Source organism: Halichoeres trimaculatus, unplaced genomic scaffold (assembly GCF_033239565.1).
Source record: "Halichoeres trimaculatus isolate MK-OKI-2021-1 unplaced genomic scaffold, fHalTri1.1 fHalTri1_scaffold_2, whole genome shotgun sequence".
NCBI lineage: Eukaryota > Metazoa > Chordata > Actinopteri > Labriformes > Labridae > Halichoeres > Halichoeres trimaculatus.
The window spans coordinates 12,202,799-12,223,422 of NW_027437180.1; the positions used below are offsets into that span (position 1 = coordinate 12,202,799).

A 20,624-nucleotide genomic window follows, 5' to 3' on the forward strand; every position below is an offset into this window, starting at 1 on the left:
ATACATCAATAAATTAAAAGATGCATCAGACCGATGATGAAACAGTAAATTTCAAGATTACCAATACTTTGTCATCATCACTCAAATATCTACAAATAAAAAAGTACAATAATTTAGTTGAAGATAAATACTTACAAAGACTGTCACATTTTAAGTTTTTTTTTCCCATAGAAAGTACTGTCATAGAATAATTTATCACACCCCATACAGAAATATTACAAAACACAGACTTTCCTAAGGGCCTGTCTGAATAGGTGACACCATATTCACACAAACTTACTACTTCTGTACCTTTAAACTGACCATTTTTCACTTTTAGAAATGCAAAAGCAGCCCAACTCAGCCAAGTGCTTATGAGAAAAAACATAGCAGGAGGGAAAAAAAATAGTAACCATAATAGAGTAAGATTAGAGGAAAGGTAGAAAATACAATGAGTTAATGTGGCATGATACTCAAAACTGTCTTTGAGGCTGTGAAACCAATGAAAGTGGGGGCAGCAGACAGAGTAAGAGAGTAGAGCTGAAGGGGGAACTTAAGAGGAAAAAACAAACATTATTATTGATAAAATCCCCAAACAAATGATCAAAGGAATCCATGGTTCATTTACTCCCATCGACTGGGGTTTGAGGTGGGTGAAAGGGCTTTTAGAGTGTGGTGGCGTGATTCACTGGACAGCAAAACAACTGAGGAACTACACACTGATTGGCCAAGCAGTAAGATAAGAAGTTAATGATTTGCATCTTCTAGAAGAATCAGATGTTTTTAAGGAGGGCTCGGCTGCCTGCTGGGTTAACTTTGTAAAAAGGAGCCAGTATAAGTGGAGTGGGACGCGGTTTTATCAGATGTGTTTCCACCACTCCTCTCTGCCTCTGTAAAATATTTATAGACGCGGTTTAGGAGCAGTTCCTTGGGTTAGTGATGAAAAGCCTTTTGATAAGGAGGGTATGACCCCTGTAAAGGCAGCAGGAAAATAAGGTCAGCGTGTCTTACAAGCTCTTAAACTCTGCTATGAAAATCAAGCAGGCTGCCCTGTCTGATAATGAGAAAAGGTCACTGTTATCAGTTGATCATACTGCTGAGTAAAAGTCAGGAAGAAATGTCTCTAATGTTTCACTTAATTTGTTTAGTGGCCCAACTAAAGTCATACTTACTGAAGATTGGAAGACTGAAATAATAAAACCGCTTTAGTCTGACTGCAGGCTTGATATGATCAGTCTATCAACTGTAATAAAAACAAAAATTACATTTTGGTTCAAGTCCCATTTTCACGGATATTTGCAAAGTGATACTGAAAAACCTCTACGATCTACAACACAGAATCTGCACACAGGTTTGAACATAGAGAAACGACTAACATTTCACATACACTCTTAATTTCTATCACTGAAAATTATACCAGCTTGACACATCCGCTATGAGAGTATTGTCACTCCCATGTGGCTCTAATGTTGCCCTTAACAGTTATAGCATAATTAGATGTGACTATCAAACTGAAGCCATGTTGACACATTTAAGTTTGAACAGTCACTATCAGCAGGAGCATCACAAGACAATTTCTTATTTTGCATTCAGTTATAACAAGCACCAAGAATTTGCTTTAACTTGACACAACCTGATCTTGGGAAACGTTTCTTCTTGTTTTTTAAACCCACAAACATAATGCACAAAACCTTTCTCGGGTAGAAACATCATTCACAATGGTAAACACATAAGAAAGTCAAACAGATAGAAAATAAATGTTGGGAAAATGTTAAACCTTTTGTCCTTAAAAAATAAATAAATAAAATAGGTTTGATATCTCTATCCTTTTTTAAACAGTATCACATATTTTCATTTGACAGTTATGAATCTCTGATTACAGCTTGGCAAAATGTGCAAATAGTTATCAGAGCTGAGTTCATGAAGAAATAAAAAGACAAATTTTAAGAATCCTTTCCCTCCCAATGCTTTTTTGCTCGTTGTTCATCTGTTTCAAGTTTACATAAAAAGCAGGGTAACTATGAAGCCATGCTCAACAGATGATCATAACAGCACAGCAGTAGGCCAGCTAACCTCTCTCTCATCACAGTGGAAAAGTAGCGGTTCACATTAAAGGCGGCATTTATGTACTACTGATCAATGTAAATTGCTTTGATCTCACCCAAGAACCCAGTTTGAAACCACGTATCTTTAAGTGAAAAACAGTCTGAGGCAACTGTATTCAGAAGGTTACAGACAAACTATTAGATAGCAGAATATATTTTCACTTCATGAAACACTAAGTACATTTACAAATTGCTTCACTTCCCTGACACTTAGAACAGTTCAAAATCAAATTAATTTATACATAACTATATAAAATGTACCCAACAAAAACACAGACCTTTATCACACAGTACAGACATAACTTAGTGAAGGAGCAGGGTGATGCAGCTTTACAGGCCTTTTTTTAAGTATCACAATTCTGATGACCTGAATGCACAAATACACAGCTAGTGAGGTTAACCATAACACTTCCTCATCGCATCAGTCATTATAGCTCGACAACTTCTGAACAACGCAGGAACCAAAGGAAAGTTGCTGATGCCCGTGAAGAAAATCAGAAAGAGGATCTGATAGACACAGCTTTAAATTCAGCAAAGCAGAAGCGCACGATGTGAGCTGATGAACACATGAGCTATTAGTCTGCAGCGCTGGTTGACAAAAAAAAAAAGAAAGGAAAGAAAACGATTTAATGATGATCAGAGAAAGAGTGCAGTTACCCTTGGTGTCATCACCCACTTGGGCCTGAAATCAAACAAGGATCAAAGTCATATCCGTGAAATAGTGAACGTTATAGTTACCTCGTTACATACCTACACAGCACAGCACACACTAGTTCACGGTTACACACACGTGCCTAGTCACTAGAGAAAGGACAAAGCTATTCAGTAGTTAAGCCACTTTTGGTACAATTGCAAAATAGAGAGATACTGTATATCAAACAAGTCTGTTATACTTTTTTTTATCATTACAAACGATGCAAAGATAATTGTCTTTATAAAACTCCAGACTCTACCATACGTACACAAAGATTCTTCATATAGAACATCACCTAAGACTACTTTAATGGTAAAACTCAAGTGAAATGACACCTCTTCATGTGACTGGAAATTCAGATATCGTTGCTTTCATTGCACATCTGCACCTGCAAACAGAGCTTTGTGGTTAAAAGCAGCAGGAATGCAGCATCAAACCACTTTGCTTTGAGGCTGAAGTTTTCCTGTGGGTGTCAAAACCTACATTTACAAGTTAGCAGCCAAGAACGGTGAATAAAGTTTCAAACAGTTGTCATCGTGTGTGATGTAAAATCAATACTCTGTGACAGAAAGATGGAATCCATTCATGTCACTTTTTGTTTTTCTTTTTAGTTTTTGTTTTCTTCTTTCCGAACAGTTAAAGAATTTCCAAGTCACATGAAGGGGTCATTTCAGTGTCATTAATCCTGATGGGTACTACACAGCTCACAGAACAACTCACAGCAAGAATTAGATGCTGTCAGTCACAAGCTGAGTCCTGATTGGTCAGTGTATCTTATTAAACACAGGTGTAAGCATACAGCCTGCACTGGGTCTCCAGCTTCCTAAAACAATGTCCTCTTGTCCTCATCTATATGCATATCATTAGGAGACCAAGGCACTTGCCTCCTTGTGTAATTTTAAGGGGAAGTCTGACTGAGCATGGCGTGATGTTAATTCAGCTCTAGTACTTGTATGACCATTTCCCTGAAAATTCTTGAAAACTGTGTGAGACTTTCAATGACCTTTTCTCTGTAGCATGTGTCATTTCTCTTTGTCTTTTGGTTATCATGAACTACCTTTCCCCACCACTCTCTCTGTTAGATTTGGGAAGTACTATGTGTAAAAATTAGAAACCAATTAGAAAAGAAAGATGAAAGAACCGTAAAGATTAGTTAAGATAAAGAGTCTGACAATGAAAGAAGACCATACAAAAAATACAGCTAATTAAATATAGCAATACCAAAACGAACACGCGCCACAGAATTTCACAGAATTCCTGATATATCACAATTGACACACAGAGAATACACTTTGGACCTCATGTGTATGACAACACAGTACAAAACAGTAGAAATACAGTTACCACCATTGTGTTATATACTATATACTTTACGAACATTATATTCTGAAAGTTCTTGGCTGGGTGGAGCAAAGTGGGACTTCTTTGTAGCCACTGAAATCAGCACAGAATCTTGCTCTGTCTTTGAAAAGTCTAAGTTATCTAATCCAAGACTTTAAGATACCTTCTGTCTTGTCCTATTACCTAAGTATTTTCATCAGTTTACACATATTCAGTATCTACATTTTGGTTCAGATCTGGCGTGCAGATGGGTCCCACTAATTTCTCTGCACTCTCAGATTTCTAATTCTACCAGCCGATAACTTAACACTGACACTGTACTGACCTATATTGCAACTGAATGATAATTGCATGATTTAGGAATGCACCTTTCCTTCTTTTTCATCTTGGCATGAATTTTTCTCTAATTTATTGTCTTTTTGAGGCTGTCACATTATTGGAACCCTGTGTACTTCTGTGTATCTGTCCTGTGCTAAATGACCATAATCTGACCACAAGCTTGCATCTTTGCAGTCTTCATAATCTACCTCTGCTTCCATCCTTTCCTTCAGCTGCACTGATCTGCTGCAGATGAAAGGAACACGCTGGGCTGAGATCTAGGCCGCCCAGCTGTTTTGTTCAGTGCAGGTGGAGGAGAGGTGGCCAGCAGAGAAGAGTGACTCCATCTCTCCACCCTCCTCTTCCTTCCATCCCTCACGACCGTGCATCTGTTTTTGACTTCACTATTGTGATCACGCTCGTTGCTGTTGCCACCTTCCCAGGTATGAGCGGACCAATAACTGACGATGGCACCCCTCCTCCTCCTCCACCCCCACCACCCCTGACCCCGACCCCAACAGTGGGGCTCCGAGCCACAGTCCTGGCAAAGGTTTGTAGCGCCTCGTACTTAGACCTTAGAGCGTCCAGCTCGATGCGCATCGAAGCATTCTCATTGGCCAGTTTGTCCACCTCCTGCTGCAGCTGGGCCTTCTGCTTCTCCAGCTCCTCCTTCTGAGTGACTCGCTTCACCCTGCAGCTGGCGGCATAGCCTCGATTCTTCAACGTGCGCCGCCGCTGCTTCAGCTGCAGGATCTCCTCTTTGGTGAGCCCTCTGAGGTGCTGGTTCAGCTCCCGCACAGACATGGTGACCAACTCATCATCTGTGAGGCTGGTGCCATTTTCCCCTGGCTCTCGCTTCACCTGAAGGAGCAGGAGAAACAGTGAGATGGAGAGAAACGGAGTAACGTATCAAATACAGATCATTAAGAGAGGAGCGTGGCTACCTTCAAGGCTTTATTTCCTTTGTTAGTCGTCGTCATACCACAGGAGCCTTGCTCTTCTGAACAAACCTGTGGAGAGGGAAAGATGGAGCAGTTTAAAGCCAGTTCAAAGACTGCACAGGTTTAAAATAGACCCTCATGGTGAAAAGGGTAAAAGAGCAAAAAGTTGAATAGTTGAAATCAACTGTTGTGAGAACCTGTGGTGTGTCTCAGTTTATGAGTGAAAGTGACTAAAATCTTTTCTTAGTATTTCTCTGACTTCCTGTTTCCTGTTGGTTCAACTGAAAGTGCCCACCAACTTTGTGCTGTTAAGCTTGGCTGGTTTTGGACCAATAGGAATGAAATGAGTATGAAAGAAGAGGAAGTGGTAAAACTAGTAGGAAGGTATCCGGGGAAAACCACCGGTTAGAAGCTTTACACACTTAGAGGGAAAGAAGACAGACATGCCAGAAACTATCATGAGGGCAAACCAAAGAAATGATGTGCAATATTTGATCCAAAGTAGAAACAAGAGGCTAGAGGACAAACAGACACAAACAGTGTGAATCAGAAGTCAACAAAGAGGGAGCCTGGAAGTGCAAAAAAGATGAGATCAGACCTTAGAGCGCACGGCTCCACAAATGAGCATCTCCACGAGCTCTCAATGAGACGCTTTGTGTGGTCTCTGCTCCTGCTCACATCCCTCAGACCTGTGTATGTGTGTGTGTGTGTGTGTGTGTGTGTGTGTGTGTGTGTGTGTGTGTGTGTGTGTGTGTGTGTTCGATAAAGTGCAGCTATTGTTGCTGCTGCTGAGCGATCATCATGAGACCAGTCATGATGACTCAGCAGATTCCTGATCTCTCTCTCTCTCCCTCTCTCTGCCAAGCAAATTTTGCTCTGCTCTGTCACTTTCCCCCTCCCACCCCTCTGATTTTACACCCTTACAGGTCTCACACTCCTTTCCATAGAGATGACAGCTTGCCTGTTTCACAGCTGCAGGCTGAGGTAAGCCTAGGGGGCACATGGGGTTCAACCAGAGAACAATGCGTGTGTGACTGGTCGTCTGACAGTTAAATGAAGTCCTCAAAACAAACCAGCACACCTGACATTTCTGCATCTGAAGTGCTGTTCTGATTAAAAACGTTCTCCTTCTACAGATACTTCAGGTCTCTTCACAAACTCAGTGAGCAGTTTCATTCTTCGGACACTCCATCTGTCATTTAAAAAGCTCCCTGCTTTGAGAAGTGATGACATCTGGGTGACGACAGACAACACATCTCTTCTTGTCTGGTACTTGTTCTTTTCAGTCAAAAGGCCTGGAAAACCTCTCTACAATGCACCTCTGTCTGTCTATCTGTAAGGGTGTTTGAGTGTTGTGCAAGTGCTGCCATGAATCCTATAAATAGACGTACATCAAAGAAAACTGAGCTGCATAATGCATGCAAACAATGTATACATAAAACGCAGAGCAGCCAGAAAATCTATCAGAAATTCTGTCCTGATGAAGAGTAATGAGGTTTGATTTGACGGAGCAGCGGGCACTCCTACAGGGGCTGGGGTCACTCATTTATAAACGTGCACAAAGCACTCGCACATCTGCAATCTTGCATTTTGTTTGGGTTGCAGCTTCCCACAGCTGGAGGAGCAACATCACACAAAGGATGGATCAAAGACCTGCGAGCAGAGGAGGGGGCTGCTGGGGATGGGGGCGGTGAGGAGAGGGAAAACATTGGGGGCAAAATGGAGGCTGTTTCCCTGCCAGGCACTGGTTTATTTCCCCTGTGCCCCCAAAACCCCCAACCCCCCCTCCCCATTTCCATCTACATACAAACAAAAAGTACGCTGGCAGCACATACACATTCCCCTGCTGCCATGCCAGTGGGGCACAATAAAACACACACGTAAAACGCTTGGCTGCAAGTACACAAACATGCAAATAGTGTTGTGTTTAAGTGCTTAGCTATGCTTGATACACACAGTAAGTGAGCTAATGTTCACTCACGCTCAGAGGTTTGGACTCCAAGAAACATTATTAAAGCGTTATTGAATTTCTGTTGTCTTTGATAAAAGCAACAAGCGAGAGGAATCACTGCAGGTGAGCTCAACGCGCCTCACAATTCAGTGAGGAAATCTGAAGGTAGCTCACAAAACTGTGATGGTTAACAGAAAGCATTGCAATCCAGGACAATTTTATTTATAAAATGTGTTTTATTTAAATAAGAAACCATTATGTCACTGACGAATCTCAACAACTTTTCTCTTCGGTTAATCAGAGTTTTAAGCATTGTTGTTGTTTTGCAGTCAGCTGAAATGGATGGGTCCACTTTGGTTGGGTGGGTTTTTTTTTATTTCTTATTAATAATTTCAATGAGTTATGTTTCTTTGCCATGCTTGCCTCTCTTACAGGAGTGGCCAACCAGTCAGAGACCAAGAGCCACAAAAATTACCGTGGTACTTCAAACCAAGATTTATTGCCTTTTCATTTATCTATCTATTTATCTATCTATCTATCTATCTATCTATCTATCTATCTATCTATCTATCTATCTATCTATCTATCTATCTATCTATCTATCTATCTATCTAGATAGATAGATAGCTAGATAGCTATGAGCACAATAGTGATTGAGAGGATCACATGAAGAGAAGAGAAACTGAAACTTAAGTATCAATCTCATCACCCAAATATTGATCAATACTGATCCCAATGTTGGAGGAATGGATCAAAGAACCACACACTAAAAGGCAAAGAGCCACAGGTTGGCCACCCCTGCTCTCTTAGATAGGTCAGCTGAAGAGGAACAGGAAACACAGAGAGCAAATGTTCAAAGCCAGGAGTCAAACCAACGACGGTTTCAACACAAAAAAAAGCATCATGCTTATAGGATGGATGTTGAATGTTGGATGTAATACTTCTTGAATTTTTTGGTAATTTCTTGTCCTTTTACTATCAGCTGCTCATAGGAGCTGAAGGTCCTTTAAAAACACTGATTTTATCAATGCAACACTTTTTTTGCTCTCTTGACTTAAAGTGATACTCCGGGATGGAACAAGTTGGGTCCTATCACAAGGTTTAGGGCAGAAATTACCCCTACAGCAGTGATTTTGTGCAGCAGAAGCCCAGAGCGCACACACCAAAGACCCCTCCCTGCTCCTCTGCTGGTTTCCTCTGCACTCAGATGGGACCATATTTTACTTGACCAAGAACACAAATAAACAGACTCCCACCGAAAAAATCTGATATCGGTCTGCATTCACGCTTTATTCAAAGTGAACGGCAGGTCGTCCCTCGCTGTCATAATCACTCATCTTTACGTTGTTATTGCATAATTCGTCCTGGCAGACTACCTGGGTTTGTTTATATTTATATCTGGCACACCGCGCGCGCGGACTGATACACTAAGCGGCAAGCGCCTCGTAGCCAGCTGTGGCTCTGCAGCAGAGGTAGCGTCGACACGATGAGAACTAGAGCCTTATTTAGCTGTGTTTTTGTGTGAAAGTAACGCGCTGAAAATTTTCTAAATAAAGCGTAAATGCTGACCGATATCAGATTTTTTCAGTGGGAGTTTGTTTGTGTTTTTGGTCAAGTAAAATATGGCCCCGTCTGAGTGCAGAGGAAACCAGCAGAGGAGCAGGGAGGAGGTGTTTGGTGTGAGCGCTCTGGGCTTCTGCTGCACAAAAACACTGCTGTAGGGGTAATTTCTGCCCTAAACCTTGTGATAGGACCCAACTTGTTCCATCCCGGAGTATCACTTTAAAGAAAGAAAAAGTGCTTTAACTTCCTTGCGTCTTGTGTGACATCTCAAATTGCTTGTTTTAAAATACAACATGTGACTTAATGTTTACTTTCACAAAAGAGTCAGAAAAAAGCAGCACTGAGTAAGAACTTTGTCTTATTTTGTCTTTTTATTGAATTTCTCTGTTTACTTGTGTACAAAGCTTAAATTTTCTGTAATTTGGTCATGATTTTGCTCTGATTGCTGCTCTTCCATCAGTAATCCGTTTTTCATCAAGGTAAGCAGACAAAGAAACCGCAGTGAACTAGTTTATGTGACTGTGCATGTACGTGTGTGTTTGTTCAAACACTCTGAGTGTGTAAGTCACCTGGGTTAAAGATCATCTGCTGAGCAAAGGCATTGCCATTCATCTTGTGTGTACACACACACATAAACTCACACCAACACAAAGTGCCAGAGGTGTCCTTCCCACAATGCTTTTGGGGGTGGTCGCTGCGGTGTGGTCAATGCCACAGTCACTGTTGCTACAACAGACAGCTTTTCTGCTGCGGCACGCTCTATTTTTATGGAGCAACCAAAAGAATGCTGACAACTCAAGAGCAGAGCTGCTTACGGTTACAGTGAAGACACAACACACACACACACTCACACACACAGAATACTCAGAGGTAGGACATGAGGGACAGGGATGGAGGAGGAGCTGAGAAACAGAAGAAGTGAGTGAAACACAGGTGGAGGAAGACGAAAAGACAAGACAGCATGCAGAAAAGAGGATGAAGAGTTGGTAAGATAGCGAGGTGTAGACAGAAAAGGTAAGAAAGAAGGAGGAAATGGAGGGGGGGATGGGGCTTGGGGGGGGATGGAGGACGGAAAGAATGCTGACGTCTCCAGAGCTGATTAGCGTTACAGCAGAGACATCACACCCACAACCGAGAAAAACGCTGAGTATGGAGGGAGAACGGGCTGAGGGGTGGGGGGTGCAAATGACAAGGGAGAAAGAAGAGAAGAAAAAGAGGGAGGATAGTGAGAAGGGAGAGGGAGGAGGGGGACAGAGGTGGGGATGGAGGGAGAGAAGAAGAAGAGGGGGTGGAATAGCGTTTGGGAGAAAATGCATCCTCAACACATTTGTAAGAGCTTAGCTGTTGGGTACTGGAGGGGGAGTGTAGGGGAGAGTGTGTGTGTGTGTGTGTAGGGGGGGGGTAGAGGACCAGGGGGGAGGAATAGATGGGGGGAGAGAGGGGGGAGGAAAAAACCCTGAACTCAGCAACGACCACGACTAAAACCTCCAATTAGAAAAGTTCTGAAGCTGATCCAGTGCAATGAAACTACTGCTGACCATCACTCTCTCCTCCAACCTGCTCTCTTTCTCCTCTCCCACACACACACACACATACACACACACACACACACACACACACACACACACACACACACACACACACACACACACACACACACACACACACACACACACACACACACACACACACACACAGGGCAGAAGCTTTACCTCCTGTCCACCTGAGCACAGAGGGTGGGGAGTTCATAAAATAGATTAAAGAGCTCAAGAAACTGTACAAGACAAGCAACACGACTTCTTTCTCTTTATGTTGTTCAGAGGAACAGCATGATGAGCTCTCCCTCTCTCTTTCTATGTGTGTGTGTGTGTGTGTGTGTGTGTGTGTGTAGTTGGCTTCAGACAGAGCTCTAATTAATCTTGTTTGAGAAAACCTTGTGCTCCAGCCACAAGCGCCGCACAGAGAGGAATTTCTTAGAAAGAGACTTACAACTTAAAAGCTGGTGGCATGCCGCTTGCGCACACACTCACAAATACACACACATACGCAGGGAGAAGAAAATAAACACCCAGATTAAGTACTTCAAAAATGACCTGGGGGCTGGTTTGTGTGCATGTGTGTGTGTGTGTGTGTGTGTGTGTGTGTGTGTGTGTGTGTGTGTGTGGGTGTACGCAGGCTTAAACAAGCGAGCATATAGAGAATGATCAGGAATAGATTGTAAGACTGGCAAGTTATTTGTGATGCCGTCTTTATTGAGTAATCCTGATACAACAAAACTGCTCAGCCTCCCTTCAGGAAACCCTCAGAGCAGCAACGGAGAGCACGAAAGATGGCAGACACACCGTAAGATGCACAGAAGACAGGATGGAAAGCCTCAAAGAGAGGAAAACAAAGAGAGCATAGATCAAAACCCAGGAGTCTCATGAAAACTCTGCTCTACCTCGTCTTTGTTTAAAAAATAAAACAAAAGGGTGCAGCTCTTCTGCTCATTGATCTCATGTGAGCTGAGGATGATGAGGGAGAGTGTAAATAATTAACAAAGAGCTCTGTGTGGAAGCTTATCGTCATTTAGGAATCAGATGGGCAATAATGGCTACCTGTGTGCTGAGAGAGGAGGCAGCAGAGAAACACAGCCGAGCAAAGAGGAAGAGAAAGAGAAGGTGAGGTGATGAAGGTGGAAGGGGGAGAAACAACACCCGTTTGTTTTTTGAGGAGGGGGCGTAGAAAGAAAAAAGATCAGGAAGCTATTAAGACGGAGGTACGCAGAGCGTGAAATAAGGATGATAAGAGAGAGACGGCAGAGGAGGAAATGAGGAAAACAAGGAAAAGTGACGGAGAAGACCAACAAAAGGAGCAAGAAGCTGAGCCCTCATATACATATTCTAATCTATGGAGAGAGAAGAGTGATCGCTTTCACACTTTTCACTCAGTTCAAAAAAGACGATTGTGTGTGTGTGCGTGCTGCAAAATTGTGTGTGAGACAGTATTTGCGCAAGTGTGTTATTAAAGGCGAGAAAAAGTCCTGGCGTCGACACGTTTTTCCCATTCCAGGTAGTAAGTCGGGGTGTGATGACAAATTTCCCAACACAAGCAGAAAAACTGCACTGTCAGGCGATTGAGCACTGGCTTCTTTTTTTTCATAAGTGCTTTTTTTAAGAGGAGAAGGAGGGGGGGCATGTAGTGCAAGTTAAGTTAGTTTTCTCTTTGTACTTCTGTGAATGTGTGTGAATGTGTGTGTGCAACAAGGGCTTTAAGAGTTACAAGGATGATTTGAGGTATCCTATTTACTACTACTCATTTAAGGTGGTATGATGGTCGTCATGTTGCACTCTAATCCAAAGTTAAGCAAAGTTAAAGGGGACATATCATGCTGATCCCTGATTTAATAATTACATATAATATAATAAATTTGAAAACAAGACCTTTCATCCCCAGAATTTTCTAAAAATGAGATATTGTATTTTTTCTGATATCCTAGAACGAGATTTGATGCCTCTGAAAATAGGTCATTGCCAGTTGGCCGCGAGATTTCGACCTTCGTGACGACACAAGGATCCTTTCTTTTTATTGGAGTAATCTGATAAAGCAGCTCCTCCTCTGTGATACACAGAGGGATACACCCACCAAGAGCCGACTGACTGAGTGCTGGATGCAGGGACTCTGCTCTGCTGAGCAGCTCGGCTTTACATGGTGAATTAGCAGTTAAAACACTGTAGTTTTAGCAGACGTCATAATACTTGTAAGACTGTGATATTTGCGTGCTTGTTCTGACATGCACTGTGAACCTGGACCACGATAATGCTGCGGTAATAACATAGTGAGGAACTGACGGTAGAGGCGATCTTTAGACTACACTTTCAGCATGATGGATAAAACAGACAGAGAAAAGTGAAGGAGCAGGATGGAGCTCTGTTATAGAAATAGTTTATTGGTGAAGTCTGCCTATATTTCCACGTATAAACTATACATGTTACAGTCCCGGTTTGACTCACCACACTGAAGCGTCCTGAGATGATCTGTGTCCAGGTGGATTTTCTTCCTCCTGTGCTGCAGAACCGTCCGGGTCTGACTCGGGGTCCAATACAAAAGGACGTATCCTACACTCTGCCATTTTATTAGTGCTATCAATGCCTTACGCTGAAGTTTTGGCATACAGCAAACTCGCTCGGTCTGCTCCATTCAATGTGGCGATTTTGTAAATACTGCCATGCTGCAAAAACCGCCCCCTGGCTCTACCCCCTCCGATAAAAACTGACCAATCAGGGCACAAAGGGCTGTGACGTTGCGAGGTTACTGGAGGTCATTCTCGAAACGGAGCGTTTTAATGAGATCTTCAGACTGGTCTAAAATGAGGATATTGAGAACGCTATTGAGGGGCAATGAAGGAACTAAATGACTTGAACCGAGGGCAGAAATGCTTTACAGGCATCCTAGTCTGGCATAGTGAAAAGGAGAAACAAGCATGATATGTCCCCTTTAAGTTTTATTGCCTTAGCTGCAAAAGCAATGGAAAGAAAATGTTTGTGATAAAAATGACCTTTAATGTTAGGAACTGGCTGACCAGTAAATCCAAAATTAGAACACGAAACATGATATGGAATCTCTTTCTGAGCAATAACACTTAAAACCATGATTAGTCACAGCTTTGAATGACTGTCTCAAACAGGCACACAAAAGGAGTAAAAAGAAGGGTTATTCTTGTTTCAAGTCATGAAAATATAACAGAAAAAAACGTGTGGAGAAGCTCAACAGGAACAACAATCAGGTTATAGGTGGACAAAGAGTCTGATGTGTAACAACAATGACATCACCGCAGTCTTCACTTACGATCAGAGGTGTTCTGAAGATCCTCATATTTAGTTTCAGCACTGCTCTAATGCTAATGTGTGTGTTTCTGTGTGTGTGTGTGTGTGTGTGTGTGAGATTGAGAGAAAATTCAAACTGTGAGGAACCGTCTCTGCATACACATAATCTAATGCCACAGGTGAGGGCAAAGATCCAGTGGTACCCATGTTTGTGTCTTCCTCTTTCCCCTCTGGAAATCATCCAAATATGTGCATAAGTTTTTTTTTTCTAAATCAAAAGGTTTAGAAAATCAAACCACAATTCTGGTATCGTCACACTGCAGTTAAAAAATGCGGCAATTTGGCGCATAGAGATGATGCAACTGGTAGACAACCTCTGGTACGGATAGTCCTGTTACCTTACATCTCAGAGGCTACGTTTGATTTCTCAACACGGCGTACAAAACAAAATCAGCGCTGGTGGGGAGTGTGTGTATGTTTGTGTTTTTGTGTGTGTTTGTGTTTGAGTGGGAATGAGCGGTCCCTTTACACCTCATGGTGCCTTTCTCAGAAAGATTCAAACTAAACCCAGCGGCCTACAGAGAGGAACCATGAGATCCTGAGTGACAGAAAGTGGTTATTGATATAGAAAAGGAGATTTGCGTTACCGCTCTTTAAACACCGACTCCTTGATGACACAAGGTAGGATCAATAATTCAAGACTGAACACAAACTTGTTTTTCATTCCCTAATCTTTTTCACTTCTCTTGCATGTTGCAATGAGATTGATGTTGATTTCATACATCTTTTGGTTCTCAGGGAGGATATGTAAATAAGGAGTCAAGACACTTGTGGAGGGAGGGAACACTCAACACACACACACTTACACACACACAAAGTCAAAGTAACACAAGGACAAGCAGCACACTCAAACGGAAGCAGGAAAAACAGTGGAGCACAGCAATGATTATGCACCAGATCTGCTTACACCATATTTCATCATTACTGTGGAGAAAAAACACTCAACTATTGATCTGCCCCACTGCTTCCTTTTCTCTTTCTGCCTCTCTCACCCACTCTCACAGGCCGTCGTTTAGTCCTGCTTTTACTTCTCTCTTTCTACTTCTCAGAAATTTGCAAACATAACAAGACTTCTCTGAAATGGATCCCAGAAGTCAACAAGATCATAAACACGCAAGCGCTACTTGGAAAAATAACTCCAAAACACCAAAGCCTGTTACACAAACATACACAAACACACAAACACACACTTGAGGCGGACACAATTTTGTGAGCACCTTTTGCAATCGAATGCAAATTTAGTGCTATTTGTAAGAAACAAACATCACTCACCACCACTTGAAAGTCTACACTTGTACGCACAGTTAGCAGGGCTTTACAGCTGACAGGTATTCAACGGCTTTTTGGTTCATGTTGAGATCCGTCCAGAACATAAATAAGGTTATAAAACACTTTTTGATCAGATTTTTGGGATGGAAAACTCTGCACTCTGCACTCTGTTGTAACTTTCTTATAGTACTTAGAGTTCGCAAAATCAAGCAATAAAGTAGTTCAGATGTTACATTTATTTGTTTAAATGGGAAACAAGAAAAAAATAATCAAATATTTTAAATAATATTTTAAAAAATATGTGATCTGAACCAAGAATATGAAACAAGCAGACGTAACAAAAAAGAAATGAAACATGATGGTCTGACCTGGCATGGTCTAAGTTCTTATACCTATTATACCTACAGTAAGATACTGTAACATAATGAACAGTATAAACTTTGCTTCACAACAACATCCTTTGTCCATCCACCAAAATCCAAAAAAGTAAGGCTCAACAGAAAAAGTCCAAATATGAATTTATTGGTCAACTGATATCCACAACTGTTTTTTTCAAACAACAAAAATAAACCATAATTTTTGATGATAGCTTAAAAACTTGGATTAAAGACTGGGATAAGATTTGCAGCGGGGGTTTCCCTAAATGTACCTCTATCTCTATCCATGAACAGAACTTTAAGTTTTTTCATCAAACTTACTACACACCTGTTCGCCTTCAGAAAATGTTCCCTGACACGTCCAATCTCTGTTATAAATGTAGGATTCATAAAGGTACATTTATTCACTTGTTTTGGTCATGTGACCACATTCAAACTTTCTGGAAGGGGGTTCTATCTGTAATCCAGGAGATCACTGGCAAACAATTTTCACTGACTCCTTCTTTCTGTTTATTTAGCTATGCTCCAGACAGTTCCCCGGACTCAGACACTACATCTCTGTTGATGATTCTTTTATTTTCTGGCTAAGAAATGTATTTTGCTGCGGTGGTCTACTCCCCAGGCACCTACAGTCAACATGTGAATTTCACAGATCTCTGCTCAAGTTCTGGAGGATCTGACAACCACTGCACTCTTTTTTACAGAAAACGTAACTTGAATCTGTATCCGGAGGACAAGGACTGTGTGTTTTTTTTTAATCTCTTGTTTGTGTTCTTTGATTACCTGTCTTTTCCATCTACTTATTTCTCTTGTGTATATGTACAGTGTAGCGCACTCTGTTAGTTTCGGGTAGGGTTTTTTTTTGTTTTGTTTTGTTTGGTTGTTCGTTTGTTCTGTTCTGCTATGTTTTTATTTTTGTTCTAACATTTGTGCATTTAAAATTGAAAAGTCATTAAAAAAGAATATTTAAAAAAAAAATTGTCATTTGTCACACATGGTGAAAAATAATAGAGACTAAACTTTAAGCTGATCACAAAACCAAAACCTTACAATAAATAAAAATAAATTTAAAAGAAAAAAATACAAGGCATCTATGATTAAGTATAAGTCTTTTCATCGGACATTAATGTAATTATTTTTGCAATAATCAGCTGATCAAGAGAAAATTAGTAAATGCTGCATCTTTCTTTAGTTTTGCAAAGCTCAAGAAGACGTCCAGTCATTTTTCTTAAAAACCCATAGACACTTTTTATACCAAAATGAGAGCTGAAACACGTGTTTTGATTTCTTGTCTTTCAAAAGAAGAGCAATAACTTCTGTTTTAGTAACTCCTGCTGAATGACTTGGTCAAACTCAGCTCCAAACATCTTCTTCTTTTCACTCAACACTTGTCTTAGCGCTGATTCTCCTGCATCCTTCATTCTTTGCGCACCACTCGCAGGTTTTACACAGTGTTACATCAACTTGACCCCTGTGCATGAGGGGAATCAATCAAGTTTGTTTTGGCAGACACACACACACACACACACACATACACACACACACGCACACACACATTTCATTACCCTTATAACTAACTTCTTTGGTTTTTCCTAAAGGATGAAGCCTCAGGTCGTATGTGCAGGTGCTAACCACCAAAAGATGTTGTAATGACTGACTGATAGTTAAATTACTTCCTATTGCTTCATCTTCTTTTGACATCTTGTAAAGAAACTCATACACACACAGACACACACTGCCCCTACAGCCCAAGATCTTAGCATCTTATAGGTGTCTTACATCCCTTGCTCTCTTCACACTTTTCTCTCCCATGCACATACACACACACACACACACTGACACACATGCACACGACAAGGCAAAGAAACTAGCTGTGGTAAGTAACAAGTGAAAACGCCATCTGTCAAGCGAGAGCGCATTTGCTTCGCCTCAGCATTTTCAGGGGAATGCCTTGAAGACAAAAAGGTCCTTGTTCTCAATCTCTCCACAAATCCCATCTCTCATTCTTCCTCCCTCTTCCTTCATCCCCCTTGCTCCGTGCGCCTTGCCGCTCCGCCACCATCAGCAAAGTTGCACACATAAGCATTGGTCAGCGTTCAATTACCGTGAACACCAGGGAAGGATGGGGAAAGTACTTGACAGAGAAATGCACTTCAAGCACTGATTAAATACTGATACCAAGTATAAAAAGTTTAGCCCCTCGGTTGTGTGTGTGTGTGTGTGTGTGTGTGTGTGTGTGTGTGTGTGTGTGTGGTTGTACATCCAATGAGAAAAGGAAATGGGAGGAAAATATGTGTGTAAGGAGGGTTGGGGGGTGCTCTTCTCTCCAATACTGATACAACTGTTTCATCATTATGACCCTCTATTACAGTACTTGCCAACTTGCTTACTACATACTTTTGATACACTCTGCAGAGTGCTGACTCTAACTAAAGCTGCTGATACGGAGTCATTAGGGGGTGAAGTTTCTGTTTTTCTTAGGCCCACAGTGCTTCCCTATTACTCCTCAGTGTTTAAGAGTTGCAGTGCTCATAGGCTGCTACCAGGCAGCGGATAATGGCCCATCTACGAGAGATCAATCAGAGGATATTCTGTTGCAAAGCACTTCAGTTCAGTGAGGTGCTTTCTTTTTTTAGCACAAGTCTCTGTGTGGGTTCATGAGCAATCAATGCTCAACATAAACTACCATGGGAATATATCCTGCCCTTTAACTTCCATCTGTTTTTGTCACAGCACATTCAATGACACTTCGTTTTTCTTTTACCTGACATACTTGCATTGAAGGTTTTTCACGAAAGGTGTTGCAAAGGGCGGCAGGTTGCTTCAATTATGTAGATTTACTAGAAGCCACAGGCTTATAAGTAAAAATAATTGAGCAAATAAGTAAGTTGTAGGATATTTTTCAAGTTTATATGATGATCTCACCATCTGCCTTCAAATAATTTGAGTGAATATTTATTTGAGCCCACAGAATGACCAAATATAACTGGGAAAAAATGAACATATTTCATATTAATGACATTTTTAAACACCAATTCCTCAGCCCACACGAGCTTTTATTATCCCATGAACACGTCAACGTTCACTACATGACATAAATAGGCCCCTATTTATTTCAGAGCCAAACCCCCAATATAAACCGAGCTCTTCCTTCCCTCGCGCCAGACCTTTGTCCGCCCGCCTGCCGCCGGTGCCATGTTGCCATGGCTCCCTCATGCCTCCGCTCTGCTCGCGCAAACGTTGAGAAATATCAACGTTGTGATGAATCAGCATCTCTGCCGCGAGCCCAGCCGGTGTACAACCGGGCACGCCACAGAACAGACTGAACCTCTTTGTTTAAACAGACAGCATGAGTCACTTAGACGTAAAATATACCACCTGATCTTAAAACATACATGAACTGAGGGCCTGTCGGCGAAACAGTGTCTGACACAAAGCAAATGTCAAAACAGTCGCCCCAGCAGTCACCGCTGCTCATTCACCAACAACTAGTACACACTGTCATGTAATACACACTATGTAGCTAACCACCGGGCGTCTGACAGTTACCAGCAACCCACGATGACAGTTGCAGACCTTAAGAGTGCTCTTTTATTCGTGGTGTTTCACTTGTGTCACTCCGCCAACTAGGTAAGAAGCCGTGGACGAAATGTTACCCTTAGAATCCGTTAAACCGCGTGTGATACAAACAGCTAACTTAACAAACGGCTGACAGGACAGCTTACCTGGAAGTATCGACGGACGAGTCGGTTCGGGAAGCGACAGCGGCTAAGCTTCCAGTTTGTGTCCACCGCTGCCGCTTCAGCACCTCGACAGGAGGACAGTCAGACGAGCAAACGTTAGATTATACGTTTTAGTCGGGCTCCGCTGCCTTAAGTTGCTATTCAACGCAAACATGTAACCCCTGCTGTTCTCACTTTAACCTTTTTAAAATATCTACCAGTGTTACAGCCACCAAACAAGGGAATCCCCTGCCATACCAGCCGACGTGCTCTCGAACTCACTGCACGGTCTTTAATTCCGACACATGGCTTCTCCGTAAGCCTGACAACCGTACGTAACGTACTCCCCCTTTGTCTGTGTTATTATGAGAGCGCCGGGTGGTTAGTCGGCATGGCCATAATAGCGACGGAGCTGGTCTCGGTAGAGTATGTACGGGGACTGGATGACGACCGTATCGTGATGATTCAGCATTACCAGCCTGCTGCTCTTTAAAACGACTGAGTTCGGCCGAACGGGACAGCGCGACAGCAGCGCACACCGGGACAAGCGGTATCTGAAGCGCGCTCGTAGTCGGCAGTGACAACGGTATGGCAGCGGCAGTGACTGTGCACACTCAGCAAAACAACACCTCTATATCAGCACTTTAAGGAATTTCAGTCTTGATTTCAACAGAGCTGACTCACCAGAAGTCAAACCGGCGTCTTTCACCCACCGCACCTGCGAAGGTTCTGTTCGATGGTTCGTCGACCCGGTGTGGAGAGAGACAGCTGGAGAAATGTTTCCCACTCTCACGTTCTCGCTGCTCTCTACATAAATCCACTCCTTCCTCGCTTGTTTTAGTCTATGGTCGGAGGCGCGAGACGTCAAATGATGTTTGGATCACATGGTTTCATTCATGAAGGATCAACGCAAACCGCATTTAAAGAGACATGAGACTCTACTACTGTGTGTGATGGACCGTTTCAAAAGCAGCCAGTGTAGAGAGTGACAACACAGCCCCTCCTCTGTGCAAATGTCTAAACTTAGAGTTCACATTTAAAGTACTGACTGGCTCCTACAACAGAACTGAGTGACAAAATCAAAAATAAAACTGATGGTGTTGTTCTCCTTGACTAACACCAAGATGCGGAAGTTCCTCAAATTCGTGAACCAAGTAGCCAACACTGTTAAGTACAATTAGATACACTCTGCAGATCCACGATTTAAGCTAGATTTTGTTTTAATGATAGATTTTCAGCATTTAAAGTTGGCTTTATGCCATTGAAGAAAATAAAAACAGAAAGTAAGCCAGTGTAATTACCAATACTCAGAAACAACTTGACTCATAAATGTTAAGTATCAGCTTTGTAGGAGTTTCTGTGCCACTCTTCAACTGATGGCCTCAATAAGAATTAACATCTCGCTGACATGGACATTTTTTTCTCTCTGCTGTACTTCCTCTGGAGGAGTACATGATGTTGCATGATAAATAAGTTATAAAGAACAAAATTTCACTCCC

General features: G+C 42.0%; 1 protein-coding gene across 3 annotated transcripts; it reads right to left on the reverse strand.

Moving 5' to 3' along the window:
• Positions 1-66: 66 nt before the first annotated feature.
• mafgb (v-maf avian musculoaponeurotic fibrosarcoma oncogene homolog Gb) lies at positions 67-20,052 on the reverse strand. 3 transcript variants are annotated; one of them, XM_074665054.1, is made up of 4 exons: positions 19,214-19,620; positions 19,129-19,162; positions 5,382-5,447; positions 67-5,298 (listed from the first exon to the last, which is right to left on the reverse strand). In XM_074665054.1, exons 3-4 carry the CDS (start codon positions 5,415-5,417, stop codon positions 4,813-4,815), a joined length of 522 nt encoding a protein of 173 aa, XP_074521155.1. In that variant the 5' UTR covers positions 5,418-5,447; positions 19,129-19,162; positions 19,214-19,620; the 3' UTR covers positions 67-4,812. The 3 variants fall into 3 exon arrangements, with proteins under 3 accessions (XP_074521155.1, XP_074521153.1, XP_074521156.1); XM_074665052.1 differs by lacking the exons at positions 19,129-19,162; positions 19,214-19,620 and adding an exon at positions 19,810-20,052; XM_074665055.1 differs by lacking the exons at positions 19,129-19,162; positions 19,214-19,620 and adding an exon at positions 12,885-13,012.
• Between the last annotated feature and the right edge of the window lie 572 nt (positions 20,053-20,624).